Here is a 16,830-nt window from a genome sequence, read left to right on the forward strand (position 1 = left end):
CATTTTTGCTCGAGGTGGGATGAGATGCAATTGGACGACCAGTATAGCTGCAATTTATAATGCAAAAATTATAGCATTTATTGCCACAATTCATTTTCAAATAATTTACAGCAAATTTTAAAATCTGCATATGATACTTAATCAGGAACAAAAACCACCAAGGAAAATAAATTCATAATTGATCTGAAGCTAGAAGAGTTACTTTGCTCAAGGGGTGAGCTTAAGTTGGCAAAATGGCCTGTTCATATATTGGATTTTTGTTGCGTCATTGTAGACTGTTCATATCTGAATGCCTGTTCAATGCTTGCACCAGAACAAGCAAATAAGATAGAGCAATAATTTAATCTCACATTCAGGAAAGAAGAGGATGCACTTACAAATTTACACAAGCTTTTGTTTGGTTAAAGCAGTGAAATTTCTGGAGCTAAAAAAGTTTTCTGTTACTGGAAACAAAGGATTTTAAAAGCTTATCTTGCACCTGCTGTACTTATACTAAAAGTGATACCAATGCAATAGTACTTGGCTCACTTTTCTAAATATTTACCTACCTGTGGAAAAATTGACTAAGAGCTTGGCGTGGTTACACCATACATCTTGCAGCAATCAAGTGTGATGGACCATTTGAAACAAAAGATGACGTTCAATGTATTAAGAGCAAAAGCAACATATTGGGTGGAACACTGAGAAACTAATGTACAATAACTTGCATTAATCACTTTTGAGAAGGACAATTGCTGCAAGGAAAAATGGGGCCCTATTTGAATGAATAAGGAGACATGGTTTCCAGTGACAGAAGAGTTGGTAACCAGACAACAGGGATTAGTGATTGACAAAAGATCCGGAGGCAACACAAGGACTCTGGGTTCGTTTTTTATAATGTGGAGATGCCGGCGTTGGACTGGGGTGAACACAGTAAGAGTTTTAACAACACCAGGTTAAAGTCCAACAGGTTTATTTGGTAGCAAATACCATTAGCTTTCGGAGTGCTGCTCCGAAATTCCACTCCATCTGACGAAGGAGCAGCGCTCCGAAAGCTAATGGTATTTGCTACCAAATAAACCTGTTGGACTTTAACCTGGTGGTGTTAAAACTCTTTGTTTTTTATATCCAGCAAGTTGTGATCTGGAAAGCAATGTACGAAGGAGTGGTGGAAACAAATTTGATAACATTCAAAAGGGAATTAGACAACTCCTGGAAAGGGAAAAAAATATAGAGCAATAGGGCAAAAAGCAATGGGGTTAATCGAATCAAAGAGGTAGACAGGTACAATGGGCTGAATGACATCCTTCTGTGCTGCATCACTGATCCTAAATCAAAGAATGAAACGTAAGGAGAAATTATGAAAATCATGGTAAGAATGGGTTTTAAGGGAAGATTCTTCAAGAGGGAGAGAAATAGTCACTGGAAAATTCTGGTCGAGAGATGGGTGACATTAAAAGCAAAAGTCAACATTCTGTGATGGAGAGCATCGAGCGCCATGTAATCAGTTGGAGGTCAAATACAATGTTAAAATTATGAACAGTCTAGCAATGGCGGAGGGGTGGGATGTAGTTAATGTGGAGCTTGGGATATGGATGAGAAACAATATTTTTAGTCATCTTAATGTTTAGTTGGGGAAAAGTGCAGCCCATCCAAATGTGGATGCTAAACAAATAGTGTTACAGCACACAAGTAGTGGAGGGTTTGACAGAAATGGAAGAGATAGGACTAGCTGTTAACAGAATCCAAGTGAAAGACATCTAATGTTGCTGTTGCTCAGGAGCAGCCTGGGGATGAGGAAGAATAGGCTACTGGTACAGAAACTTTATCTAAGATTGGATAACAAGTGACCATGTGCGGGTCATGTCACCAAACAAGCATGACAAGTGATGATGAATGGTGTGCTCAAACTGTAGCACAAGCTGCAGAGAGATTGAAGTCAATAAGGAGGCTTAATACGCAACACAAATACAGTTTGTGAATTTGGTTATGGCTATTTCAATGCTCCAGATAGGGAACGATGGGAAAGATGGGGGGTTCTGGGAGAAAACATGCTCAAGGACTTTACTTTCATAAAATACTAAAAATCAGAACATTTCAATATCAGAATTGGTGACAATCATAAAATGGTTCAGGTGGCCATCATTTGATCCATTGAAACTACGCTGGCTCCTTTGACAGGCAATCCAGTGACTTCCACTCCATAACCCTGCAATTCCCTTTTTCCTTAAAGTATTCATCTATTCAGGCTGCTATTGAATCTGTATCCACAGTAGAAAAACATCCAAGGTTCTTACTTCGGTAGAAAAGAGCATGAGCTGAGCTTTCATGAGAGAGTTAAAACCTGATTGAGAGTAGTGTCCTATTGTCAACCATCTTCAGCTGCTCCATCAATGTCGTACCTTCCATCATAAGGTCAGAAGTGGGGATGTTCACCAACAACTGCACAATGTTCAGCACCATTCACAACTCCTCACATACTGAAGCAGTCCATATCCAAATGAAACAAGACCTGGACAATATCCAGGACATGGCTGACATTTATGCCACCCAAGTGCCAGGTAATGATCTATTCCATTAACAGAGAATTTAACCATTGCCTCTTAACATTCAATAGCATTACCATTGCCAAATTTCCAACTAACAACATCCTGGGAATTACCATTGACCAGGAACTCAACTGGACTACTCTTATAAATCCTGAGGCTACAATAGCAGGTCAACGGCTGGGAATCCTGCAGTGAGTACCTCACCTCTCGACTCCCCAAAGCCTGTCCGCTATCTACAAGGCAAAAGTCAGGAGTGTGATGGAATATTCTCCATTTGCCTGGATGAGTGCAGCTCCAACAGCATTCAAGAAGCTTGACACCATTCAGGGCACAACAGCCCACTTCATTGCTATCCCTTCAACAAACATTTACTCCCTCCACCACTGACTAACAGTGGCAGCAGTGTGTACCATCCACAAGATGCACTGCAGGAACTCACCAAGGCTCAGCTAGCAGCTTCCAAATGCATGACTGCTACCATCTAGAAGGACAAGGGCAACAGATATGTCAGAACACCACCACCTGCAAGTTCCCCTCCAAGTCACTCGCCATCCTGACCTGGAACTATATCATCGTTCCTTCACGGTCACGAGGTCAAAATCTTGGAACTTCTTCCCTAACAGCACTGTGAGTGCATTGAGTGTACTTACACCTCAGGGACTGCAGCAGTTCAAGGCGGCAGCTCACCGTCACCTTCTCAAGGGCAATTAGGGATGGGCAATAAATGCTTCCCTAGCCAACAGTGCCCACATCCTGTAAATGACTTTTTAATATACTTGCTCAAAAGTGGAGTTCAAGTAGATTTTTAAAGCGACGGGAAAGGAAAAATGAAAGGCTTAGACAGCGGCTCAAGAGTAAGGCAGGGAGTTTGGAAGCTTTGCCACAAAACATGGAACAAGAGTAAGATGCACAGGGGGCACAACAACTGGTATTTATATAGCACCGTTAAACTAATAAAGCGTTCCAAGGCACTTCACAGATGCGTCATAAAACAAGATATGACATTGAGCCACTTAAGGAGATATTTTGTTAGATGACTCAAAGCTTGGTGAAAGAGGTAGGTTCTAAGGAAAGGTAGAGAAAGAAGAGATAAAGGAAATTATTCCAGAGTTTAGAGGGTAGGCTACTGAAGGTGCGGCCACCAATGATAGGGAATTTAAATCAGTGACACTAAAGGACCAGAATTAAAGAAGTTCAGAGGGTTGAGGGCTGGATGGGTTAGAGAGAGAGGGAAGAGTGAAGCCACAGTAGGATTTGAAAGTTTTTAAATTCACTCATGGGACATGGGTGTCACTGGCTGGCCAGCATTTATTGCCCATCCCTAGTTGCCCGAGGGCAATTGAGAATCAACCATATTGCTGTGGCTCTGAAGCTGGGCCAGATTTCCTTCCCTAAAGGATATTAGACCCAGATGGACTTTTCCCCACAATTGGCAATGGTTTCATGGTCATCCGTAGATTCTTAATTCCAAATTTCTTTTATTGAATTCAAATGCCACCATCTGCTGTGGCAGGATTCGAACCCAGGTCCCCAGAACATTAGCTGAGTTTCTGGATGAATGAATACTCCAGTGATAAACCTTCACTTGTTCGGAGAGCCAATGTAGGCTAGCAAGGCATAGGAATAGGGTAATGGGACTTGGCATAAGTTAAGACAAGGACAGCAGAGATTTGAATGGCCTCACATTTATGAAGGTTAAATGTGGCTAGGAGTTTATTGGATTATTCAAGTCCAGAGATAATGTAGACATGAATGAGCGCATTTATGTTGAGCAGCAGATCAACTGAACCAGGAGCGAAGTTGAGCAATGTTATGGAGATGGAAATAGGTTGTCTCAGTGACGGTATGAATGTGAAAGAGGAAGCTGACCTTGGGGTCAAAATGTGACATTAAACATCAAAAGATGTGGAGAAAAAGACTGAAGATTTTTGAAATAGAGTTGGTCAAGACTTCGAATAGATTCTTAAACAAAAGAGAGTATCATACGTTTGATATGTTGGTGGTCAGGATTTCCTACATTAGGCAACAAGAACAGAATGATGGCTAAGTGGGACAGGATGTGGCTAATGGAGCTTTGAACAAGACTGGGTCTTTGGAGGCTACAGGTCAGAGACCGATTTAATTTGTCACATGTATTAGTATACAGTGAAAAGAATTTTTCTTGCACACTATACAGGCAAAGCATACCATGCATAGAGAAGGAAAGGAGAGAGTGCAAAATCTAGTGTTACAGTCATAGCTAGGGTGCAGAGAAAGATCAACATAATGCGAGGTAGGTCCATTCAAAAGTCTGATAGCAGCAGGGAAGAAGCTGTACTTGAGTTGGTTGGTATGCAATCTCAGGCTTTTGTATCTTTTTCCCCAACGGAAGAAGGTGGAAGAGAGTATGTCCGGGGTGCGTGGGGTCCTTGATTATGCTGGCTGCTTTTCTGAGGCAGCAGGAAGTGTAGACAGAGTCCATGGGTGGGAGGCTGGTTTGAGTGATGGACTGGGCTTCGCTCATGACACTTTGTAGTTTCTTGCAGTCTTGGGCAGAGCACGAGCCACACCAAGCTGTGGTACAACCAGAAAGGATACTTTCTATGGTGTATCTGTAAAAGTTGGTGATGTCCCGGTGGACATGACTAATTTCCTTTGCCTCCTGAGAAAGTAGAGACGTGAAGTATGTTAAAGAAATCTAGTCTGGAGTGGATGAAATGGAGGAAAATGTTTCGACAGAGAAGAGTGAAGTAAAGAGAAGTGAGAGAGACGTTACACAAGTGGAACTAATTGGTAGAAATGATATTTAAAAGTTGGGGATTGAAACTCAGCTCTGAATCAATGAAACATGAGGTTGCCAACCATCTGCTTCAGCCTAAAGGGGGACAGAATTAGCAGGAAAGGAGCAAAGTTTTTGCTGGGGGTTTTACTCTTCCTGATGTCCAATTTAAGGGAAATATGGTACAAGCTATTGTTGGAGGTAAAGCGGTCATGTTGGGACAAGAAGAATGGAAGGACAAAGACAGTTTGATTGAGGAGATATAAAAGGATGATAAGGCTGACTGTGTCCAACACCATGGCGACCAAGGGTGACAAAGGGGGATTATACCTTGTGGTGGCAATCACAGAAGGCATTGGGCAACCTAGACTTGACTGAAGTGGAAACCTGATTAAAATGGATTCAAACCATGGTGCTGCGAGCATGTTCAACGACTCTGAAAAGGATAGACAGCACTGAAAAGGTGTGATAATTGGAGAGGATAGATCAAGAGCGGGATATTTTAAGAAGTGATGAATTTGAAAGAGAGTGGGTCAGTGTCCTAAAGGGACGCAATGATAACTTTGCATGGGGAAGTGGTGGAGGAAAAACAAAAAGGGCAATTCGGTGGCTAGTAGTTGATCAAAGACAGCATCAAGTGAACTGATAGTGAATTTCAAATAAGAGTACTTTTAAGATTTAAGGTACTTGGCAAAAGCAGCTCCGAAGACATGAAGAGAAGTTTTTACACAGGTTAAAATCTGGAATGTGCTGCCTGCGAGTATGGTGGAGATGGGGTCATTCAGGAGGGAATTAGATTATTAGAAAAAGAAGAATGTACAGGGTTTTGGGGAGGAGACAGGATACTTGGATTTCTCCTTCAGACAGCCAGCACGGACATGACAGGTCGAATGGCCTCATTATGAATCTTAGAATCCCGACAGTACAGAAAGAGGCCATTCGGCCCATCGAGTCTGCACAGACCACAATCCCACCCAGGCCCTACCCCCAATATCCCTTCATATTTTACCCGCTAATCCCTCTAACCTACACATCCCAGGACACTAAGGGCAATTTTAGCATGGCCAATCAACCTAACCCGCACATCTTTGGACTGTGGGAGGAAACCGGAGCACCCGGAGGAAACCCACGCAGACACGAGGAGAATGTGCAAACTCCACACAGACAGTGACCCAAGCTGGGAATCGAACCCAGGTCCCTGGAGCTGTGAAGCAGCAGTGCTAACCACTGTGCTACCGTGCCGCCCCAACCACTGTGCTACCGTGCTGTAACAATTCTGAGTTGCTCTTACAGGGGAACGTTGTTGCAAAATAATTTGCAGAGTGACAAGAATTTGAGGCTAAGCTAAAAGGCTGGAGATTTGTCAAGGGCAAGTGGGGATTAATGTCGATACTGGTGATGGCACTGGCAAATTATATGGCATCCTAATCTATCCATGAGGTCATATCACTTGAAATCGGAAGCGAAGTGTAGGTTGTGTAAGGAGGGATATATTTTGAGGAACTATGGTCTACATGTAGACACAAAACTGTACAACAATCAGTGTTAGAAAAATATTTTAAGAGCGTGGAATCTAGGAAATAGGCCATTTTAATTGCAGAAGTTTCAGAAGCAAGTTATCAGAAAGAGAGTTCAGCCAATCCATCATCAGCTGCTTCAAAGATTTTGCTTCCATTATGAGTCATGGATTGGGGCTATTTGATGATAATACCACAGTGTTTTGCTCCATTCACAACTCTTCTGAGAATGAAGTAGCCCTTAACAACATGCAGCATCACTGGATAATAACCAACTTGGGCTGAGGAGTGACATGCTACTCAAGTGCCACATAATGGGCAGCTTGAATTAAAGAAAGCAATGTCTTGTCCCCATTCACTTTCAATTACACCATGTGCCCCACAATTAGTATCTTATGGGTCACAATTGACCAGCTGCTTATCAACACCAGCAAAAACCTTTGTAATAAGCAGTTTGCCTCCTAATCCTTCAGCCTTTACACTTTGTTCAACATTCAAGGCAGGAGTTTTTTAAAAATTCATTCATGGGATGTGGGCGCGAAGATGAGGCCAGCATTTATTGCCCATCCCTAAATGCACTGAGAAAGTGATGGTGAGCTGCCTTCTTGAACCTCTGCAGTCCAAGCGGTACAGGTGCATCCAGAGTGTTGTTAGGGAGGGAGTTGGAGGATTTTGACCCAGCGACAGTAAAGGAATGGCAATATATTTCCAAGTCAGGATGGTGTGGGATTTGGAGAGGGTGGCGTTCCCAATGCATGCTGCCCTTATTCTTCCACATGGTGGCGGTCTTAGGTTTGGAAGGTGTTGTCTAAGGAAGCTTGGTGAGTTCCTGAAGTACATCTTGTAGATGGTACACACTGCTGCCACTGTGCGTTGGTGGTGGTGGGAGTGAATGTTTGTGGAGGAGGTGCTAATCAAACAGGCTGTCCCCTGGATGATGTCAAGCTTTCTGAATATTTTTGGAGCTGCACTCATCCAGGCAGGTTAAGAGTATTCCATCACACTCCGGACTTGTGCCTTGTCGGACTTTTAGCCTCTAACCTGCTCATAAAGCCAGTGTTTATATGGCTAATTCAGTTGAGTTTCTAGCCAATGGTAACAATAGTGTTGATAGTGGAGAATTCAGCAACAGCAATGCAACTGAATGCCAAGGATGGTTAAAATTTCTCTTGTTGGAGATAGACATTGCCTGGTACTTGTGCGGCATGAATGTTACTTGCCACTTGTCAGCCCAAGTCTGGATATTGTCCAGATCTTGTTGCAATTGGACATGGACTGCTTCAGTATGAGTTGTCATGAATGATGCTGAACAACAGTGAACATCCCCACTTCTGACCTTACGATGGAGAGAAGGTCATTGTGGTCACATCATTACAAGGAATACAGCAGTTCAAGAAAAGATTAACTTAATTTATATAGCTCCTCATGATCACAGACTTCTCAAGGTGCTTTTGCACTACTTTTTAAGTGGAGTCACAGCTGCATTGCAGGAAATGCAGCACTTTATGCACAGAAAGCTCCCACAAACAGCAATGCACTACTGACCAGATAATCTGTTTTTGTGACATTGATTAGGGGATAAATATTATCAAGGCATCAGGAATAACTGTCCTGCTCTTCAAAATAACGCCACGGGGTCTTTTACGGCTGCCTGAGAAAGCCAAGGAGGTTTCACTTTAATGTTTCAAGTGAAAATGAGCACTTCTGACAGTATAGCTCTCCTTCAGTGCTGCAATGGACTGTCAGGTGTGATTTTTGTACTCAAATCCTGGAGTGGGACTTGAACATGGAATCAGGGGCATGCCACTGACTGAGCCACTGCTGAAAAAGGGAAATGAGAGATCACCTCAAGTTAAGTAGGTGATTGGTAAAATGTGACCTGGTCATTGTCATGTCCATTGCAAGCACAGTACAGAAATAGAAAAGAAAATTTCCAAAGCACTTGCTTTAGGTGGTACAGTGTCACTGAACTGGACAGGAGGTCAAATCCCAGAACAGCAGTCAGGGAATTTAAATACAATTATCTATGTTTCTGTAAATATTTCTGTGTTTCTATAGCTCTTTGGGCTAGAGGGATCAAGGGATATGGTGGGAAGGAGGGGGAGATCAGGATACTGAATTTGATGATCAGCTATGATCATAATGAATGGCAGAGCAGGCTCGAAGGGCCGAATGGCCTCTTCCTGCTTCTAGTTTCCAAATAAACCTGGAGTGAAAAGCTAGTATTGGTGAATATGAAATGACCGGACTATTGTTTAAAAACCCAATGTTACACACTGTTGTCCTTTAAAGTTTATTTATTGTCACAAGTAGACTTACATTAACACTGCAATGAAGTTACTGTGAAAAAGGCGGGAGATCTACTGTCCTTTCCTTGTCCAGTAGGTGCATGACACCAAGACCACAGCAATGTAGTTGATTCTTAACTATCCTCTGAAAACAAGCAATCCAGTTGCATTCAAATAGGAGTTCACTACCATCTTCTCAAGGGCAATTAGGAATGGACAGAAATTGCTGGCCTTGATCTAGCCTTTAGCAAATGAGAACGGGACTGTCGTGGCCCATTACTTATTCAACATCCACTTTATGCCGTCAAACCCTAGAACAGAATTTTAGTTCAAATGTTCTGTACAAGCTCTAATTTTTCAAGCTATACCAGTTTTCTCTGCTGTTAAATCTGGAGTGTGATATTTGGAAAACTCCTCCCAGCACTCGGTTGATTGTTAAGAAACATTTCATGATACGAATCATATGGGAAGTTCTTAATTTAACAGAAAAGCAACCACTCATCACACAAATGCTGACAATATGTTTAAGCTCCTATAGTATACTACCCTTATAATTTCAATTAGTGCATGATGGTTGAAAAGTAGCAGTGTTTAGCTGTAGGCTTCATAAAATAGCAGGTCGTCATTAAAAAGCACTAATATCACTTTTCAGTAGCGGAATATTGTCTATTCAACCCATCAGATTTTCTTAGTGACCTTCATAAGCTGAAAGAAATCACTACCACTAGGGATTGGTGTGAAGCCTAGAAAAGACTGAAGTATTAGGGAATATCTAACGGTTTAATTAAGCTTTAGATTAATCCCCAAGACTTGCCTTTGTGATGCAGTCCAAGGAGCAAATGACAAAACTACCCTAGTTTAGTTATTTTGCTGCAGGACTGAATGGTCTGTAATTTTCTGCTCCATCAGACCTGCATTTAAAACAATACATATGGTATAAATAAGGATAATGTCATTTTTGGGGTCAGATATTTTACAAGCTGTGCATATATATTTTGTTGAAATAATTTATGAAATCCTCCACTGTGCTTTCAGATTTCCCTGCATTGTGCACAATTCCCCAATTTAAAAAAGGAAATGAAAGCTAGCTACTCCCACAGCTTGGCTTGGGCTGTTTGATCTCCACCGCAAGGGCACAGATATTACTGCAATGGGCCAGTTTTTCAATCCATCCTCTTCTGAGAAAATCCTTCAATACTCTGTTCTATCAAGACAACACATGGGGAATCCAAATCAGGGGACAGATCCCAGTTGCTCCTTTTACACACCCTTGGTGAGTTGGCAGACTACGCATTGGTCAAGAGATGCATGGCAATGAGGGTGAGGGTGTGGCTGCAAGTCTTCGCCGGGCAGCTTTGCAAGTCCCTCCGTTGTATGCTGCATCGTAACACACCAATACATATTCTTAAAAAAAAAAATCCAATTTACCTCACGTGGGAGGTAGTTTCTCTTCGTATTCGAAAGACAAATTGCTCGTCGTCATATTTCTGGTAAATCACTTTTGGTTGTGGAACAACTGGAATAGGTTGAGAGGAGGCCCACAAGAATGATTTCCACCTCAGTTACCCAGGTGCGTTTACAATTTATGAGTGCTGGAGAAAACTCTGGTTTGGATGCTTAAAATAACGAAGGATCAAAATTGCATTCACACAAATTAATGCATCCAACTGAGATAACTGCACAAGTTTAGGATGAAGTTAAATGTCAGAAGTTTCTGCTCATGGGTAGATCTATGGAACAAACCTCCTGCTCATGAATTTGTTGCATCTTTTGGACCAGTTTCTGATTGAGGCAGAAAGAATGCTATACAAAAGATCGAGGGAATAATAATTTTCTTAGTGCAGTGGCAGAGTTGAGGGACTTGGGGTTACAGATTCACACGTCACTCAAGGCAGCACCTCAGCTGAATCAGATTTTAAAGAAAGCTAATGGATTTCTATATTTTATACAAGGAGTTTAGAATGCAAAGGCCAAGTAGTATTGATGTGCCAATATAAAACCTCAGTTAGAGAACTATTTGTAGTATTGAATTCCACGTTTACAGGTAAAATATTGAGGCTTTAAAGATGCAACATCTGCTGGAAAGGAAATACAAACAAAAAGGAAAATTTGAAAAGATTGGGTTTTTTAAAAATGAGATCAATATGTTGGAAGCATTTAAAATTGGGATTTTAGGATGGGACAGGGTATATGGAAATATATTATGTGCAGTAATTGGGTGGAGGAGGACGACAAGAAAAAGGGAATGCAAGGGATTTAAAACAATAGGCAGGAAAAACATCTTTGAGGAGCTGTGGAATTCATTTCCAAGGTTTGTGGCTAAGGGAGAAATATTCAGGATTAATTTGCATAGATAGAAGATGACATCGAAGGAAATGGGAACAAATGCTATTGCAATCTAAACTTGCCTTTTATACATTACCTTTTGCCACCCCAGGGTGTCTCAAAGAGCTTTATACCAATTAAGCACTTTGTAAAGTCTGTTGTAATGCAGGAAACACAGCAGCCACTTCACGCATAAGGTTCCAGAAACAGCAAAGAAATAAGGGACAAGATAATCGGCTTAAGCAACACTGGCAAAAGGATAAATACCGGCAGGATATTGGTGGAAGAACTCCGTTGCTGCTCTTTGAATAATGCCATGGGATATTCGATTTCTATCCAAGAGAGCTGACAGAGCCTTGATTTCACCTCTCATCTGAATGCCAGCACCACTGGAAGTGCAGTACTCCCTTAGTACTGCACTGAGATGTCAGATGTGACATCTGACACCATTGGGTGGCACGGTAGCACGGTGGTTAGCACTGCTGCTTCACAGCTCCAGGGACCTGGGTTCGATTCCCGGCTTGGGTCACTGTCTGTGTGGAGTTTGCACATTCTCCTCGTGTCTGCGTGGGTTTCCTCCGGGTGCTCCGGTTTCCTCCCACAGTCCAAAGATGTGCGGGTTAGGTTGATTGGCCATGTTAAAATTGCCCCTTAGTGTCCTGGGATGCGTAGATTAGAGGGATTAGGGGGTGGGATATGGGGGTAGGGCCTGGGTGGGATTGTGATCGGTGCAGACTTGATAGGCCGAATGGCCTCTTTCTGTACCGTTGGGTTTCTATGATTCTATGTGCTTAAGTCTTTGGTGTGGGACCAAAACCCACCACCTTCTGAGATGTGTTGTAGGTAAAAAACCTCTGACACTATTAGTAGATCAAAATGCAGTGTTTATTTTCACAATTGTGGGAGAAGTGAGGTTCCTAACAGTGGACCCCCAGCCTTCTCATCAAATATGAGTTAAGAACAGAGTTTTATACCTCTCGGTATACAGATTCCCGCTGTATGAGCAATCTCCAAGGCCGCGATCATTCGTCATTGCCTTGAAACAATATCACAGGTTTTGCACAAACAAGTTAATCTGATATACATTCAGGAGACAAAGGTTTTCCCTTATCTGGTCCGAATGTAAAAAACAATGAATTCTAACCAAAACAATGAATTCTACAGCACTTCTCATACAAGCTCTAGATATCACAGAGGTCACTTTGACACTTTGAGTTTTGAAGTTTATTAACCCATTCCCAACTTCAGATGACAGTATTCCCACTAAGCCCTCTTGCTCATGTGGTGGGTAAACACACAAATATGGGCTCCGAAGAGTCAGACAGACTTAAAATGTTGACTGTTTCTTTCTCTGCAGATGCTGCCAGAATTGCTGAGTTTATCCAGAAGTGTGTGTTTTGGTTATAAATGTGGACTGGTTGGGCTGAATGGCCCATTTCAGGCTAACATGCATTTTTAGGAAATCTCAGATTAACGAGAGGGGAACTTACCAAAATACTGCATCTAGCCTACTAAATAGGAGTGTTTGTGCAGTATATTTCCTTTAAAAGGTGGGAAAAAGATCATACTTAAAAAAAGGTTAAAATTTGATTTAACTGTTATTCTGCACATTCAGTGGAAAATAAAGCAACTCAACAAGCTACATTGTGTCTCATATCACTCAAGGATTTATCAGAATGCATTTTTGAAAATTGGACTTGTGCCTATGGATACATGCAACGATGAGGCAATTCATTTAGGCGGCACGGTGGCACAGTGGTTAGCACTGCTGCCTTACAGCGCCAGGGACCCGGGTTCAATTCCGGCCTCGGGTCACTGTCTGTGTGGAGTTTGCATGTTCTCCCCATATCTGCGTGGGTGCTCCGGTTTCCGTCCCACACACTGAAGATGTGCGGGTTAGCCACGGTAAATTTCCCCTTAGCAGGGTAATTATGTGCAGTTACGGGATAGGGTCCGAGTGCGATTGTGGTCGGTGCAGACACGATGGGCCAAATGGTCTCCTTCTGCACTGTGGGGATTCTACGATCTATCATTGAAGGTTAGAACCCGTGAGTTAGGTTATCATGCTTCGAGATACATTTCAGCGCCGAGGAGAACCAGCTACCCTAACTGGAGAGAACAGTTTACTAACATGATTAATCACTCGATTGAAAATCAGTCAGAAAGTATCAGGTCAGAGTTTGGCTTTGTCGGACAAAAAATTCTTCCAAGGAAATGGTCCAGCTCATTGATTTTAATGAAAAGATTCCCTTTCTAAAATGTATAATTATTAGTATATTTAAAATAGAGTTTTTTCTTAGAAAACTATAAGCATGCAATAAACAATTTAAAAAAGTAACATGTTTTACCATCTCTGTTCGACAGCAGATACACCAACCCATTGAGACACGTATCTGTAACTTCGGAAATATTGGTGGCACATCTTCCAATTGCCTGAATTGTGGCTGCAGCAAATTGCTTGTCCTGACTTTTCACATAGGTCTGAGCAAGAGGAGGAATGGGGAAAAGACAATGAAGTTACTCTGACTGATGTTCACCACTCCACACCCCATACCCTACAACAAGCAAACTGTTATCTGCTAAGTGCAGGGTTTAAAAGTGCTCTATTCCATTATTAACTTCGTACACTAACTTAGATGCTGTAACTTAGTAAGGTACTGAAAGACTGTGAAATATTAAAAATAACCAATAGGTGGATAACTGAGCCGAACAGCAGAAATGCATTGACACACTGCCACCAAGTGGCAAGATGCAGTGGTGCATTTACAATTTCCTGTTCTCCAGTAAATCTATGGATGTAATGAGTGGAGATGTGATACCTAATCTCGTTTAACTCCATACACTTGAATTCTAGAGTTATGGATACTCTCAACCTTTGCACACCATTATTTAGCCATTTCAGGAGCAACGCGAGAACAGAACACTTATTTTACCATCCATTGGGGAATGGCACAAGGATAGACAGGATACGTTACAGGCACAAAGTATATTTTTAAAATCAACTTCTTCGCCTGCAACTGTTACAAACTGCTCCGTTTAAAACAGACTGTAAGAATTCAAGTATGTTAAATAAATGGTGAGCATTCTACACGTATTTACAACCCATATCCTCAACTGTGGTGGCACAGTGGCAGGGGCAGTACAGTGGCACAGTGGTTAACACTGCTGCATCACAGCGCCAGGGACCCGGGTTCAATTCAATTGGGTCACTGTGTGGAGTCTGCACGTTCTCCCCGTCTTTGCGTGGGTTTTCCTCTGGGCGCTCCGGTTTCCTCCCACAGTCTGAAAGACGTGCTGGTGAGGTGCATTGGCCATGCTAAATTCTCCCTCAGTGTACCTGAACGATTGCCAGAGTGTGGCGATTAGGAGATTTTGACAGTAACTTCACTGCAGTGTTAATGTAAGCCTACTTGTGAGACGAATAAATAAACTTTAACTTTAAACTTTTAAAACTTTAGCAATATTAAGAATTCGATGAAATGGAAAAGTCAAATCGGGCAGTGATTGTTATTGGACCCACCTGAAACTCTCGCAGAACTATAGATATGTTGGTTTCACTGGTCAGATTTGTCAGAATCTCAAGCTGTATACAGAAATAAAATATTTCACTCAAAGAATGACAAAAAGAGCTGTGGCCAAACATTCATATAAACACAGAGCAAAAATCATACATACTCTGCTAGTTAAAAACAAAAAAAAAACACAACATTTAACTTCAAATGAAAACCAAACTAAATTCAGCATCTGCTTTTAACTGGCTTACTTATTTTCGTAAAAGACCACCTATCAGGGGAGGGAGATAGACAGCAGTGGTCACCAGCATCTTGCACTGGGTCCCCGCTGTTCATTACAGAAAAAAAACCAAGAGCAGTACTGCTTTTAATACAAAACTTGCTATTACCATCAAACTGGATGGCAGGTGATAAATACAAAGGAGGCAAGGAATATTCAAAATGCTTTGTACCAATTAAAACAGATCAGCTCATGCATGGCTGTTAGCTACTTCTGTTCACCTTGCAATGAGAAAATGTTGATGTGTATAAATATAGGAGTCACAATTAGCAAGGAAAGAGGATGGATAGAAATGATCATTCACTGAAAGTTTTCAGTCAAATTCGTTACCAACAGAACTTATCCAAAGCATAACAAATGTCAATGGCAAAATTATCAAGTTGAAATATTTGTTCCACCCCCAAACTTTTACAGGAAGGCACAGGAACATGCACCAGCAAGGGTTAGCACCTTCAGGAGAGGCAGGAACATTGTGGCAAAAAATATGAAGAAAAACTCTGTCTTGCATCTCACTCTGGTTCTGAAAACACAATTTATTGGGGCGTGTTTCTTTCTTGGAGTGGCAGGTTGTTGTAAAACGTTTACATTTGTGCAAAGCCCAGATTGAGTGGGCAGCACAGTGGCACAGCGGTTAGCACTGCTGCCTCACAGCGCCAGAGACCTGGGTTCAATTCCTGGCTTGGGTCACTGTCTGTGCGGAGTCTGCACGTTCTCCCCGTCTCTGCATGGGTTGCGCTCCGGTTTCCTCCCACAGTCTGAAAGACGTGCTGGTTAGGTGCATTGGCCATGCTAAATTCTCCCTCAGGTGTACCCAAACAGGCGCCAAAGTGTGGCGACTAGGGGATTTTCACAGTAACTTCATTGCAGGGTTAATGTTAGCCTACTTGTGACAATAATAATAAGCTTTACACCTGAAATATTCTCGCCAATATTAGGTATTACTTTCAAAAAATTCATTATTTTGAGTCACGAAAATATGAGGATTCACAAATACTAGTGAACTGTGCTTGATAGGCTTTGGGAGCTTCTGCAAACTTTGCTCTTCAGGAAATTATGAAGTGGCCTCGAATCCTCAACAATATGGATTGTAGATCTGCTGCTCACTGACCTTTTTCACTTTCACATTTTATGTCGCTAAGTTAATGGAATTAAAGCAAATAGCAGCAGCTGTTTAAGTCTGCATTGACAGCTGCTTATTGTAACTCCATTTGCAGCTCTCGTTGAAAAGTACAGACTGGAAAACTAACTCAGCTAGAACCATCCAGAAGGCAGTTTACATGCTGCTTGCGACTAGTCAAAAGTGTTGCATGAAGCAGTTTGGTAAATGTGTACTTGGTATAAAAACTATACAAGACCCAAAACTATAGATCGATTCTAAACTGAATAAGCTCGGTGCCAAAAATAAACAGGTTTTTGTTTTTAGATCAAGCTAAAACTGACGTGTGGATATAAGTGCACTTGGTTCAGCAAATGCTGCATAACAGCACACAGCTATTTTTTGAACTATTGAATTTACATTTTGGCCAGAATTTTACCGGCAGGCTCGCCCCGATTCCAGAGGTGGGCGAGACTCAGAGAACGGCATTCTCCGTTGGCCTCGGGCAGGATTGTACGAACCTTGG

The 16,830-nt window shown here is 41.9% G+C and overlaps 1 protein-coding gene across 2 annotated transcripts in view; it reads right to left on the reverse strand.

Moving 5' to 3' along the window:
* The window catches only part of ap3b1a (adaptor related protein complex 3 subunit beta 1a), a 253,817-nt gene that overhangs the window by 132,774 nt on the left and 104,213 nt on the right, over positions 1-16,830 (reverse strand). For both annotated transcript variants that reach the window (XM_078214962.1, XM_078214963.1), the window contains exons 12-13: positions 14,937-14,999; positions 13,765-13,897 (exon numbers count right to left, since the gene is read on the reverse strand). In XM_078214962.1, coding sequence (XP_078071088.1) covers positions 13,765-13,897; positions 14,937-14,999 — 196 coding nt within the window. The remainder of the gene's footprint in view (positions 1-13,764; positions 13,898-14,936; positions 15,000-16,830) is intronic.

This window comes from Mustelus asterias, chromosome 6 (genome assembly GCF_964213995.1).
Source record: "Mustelus asterias chromosome 6, sMusAst1.hap1.1, whole genome shotgun sequence".
NCBI lineage: Eukaryota > Metazoa > Chordata > Chondrichthyes > Carcharhiniformes > Triakidae > Mustelus > Mustelus asterias.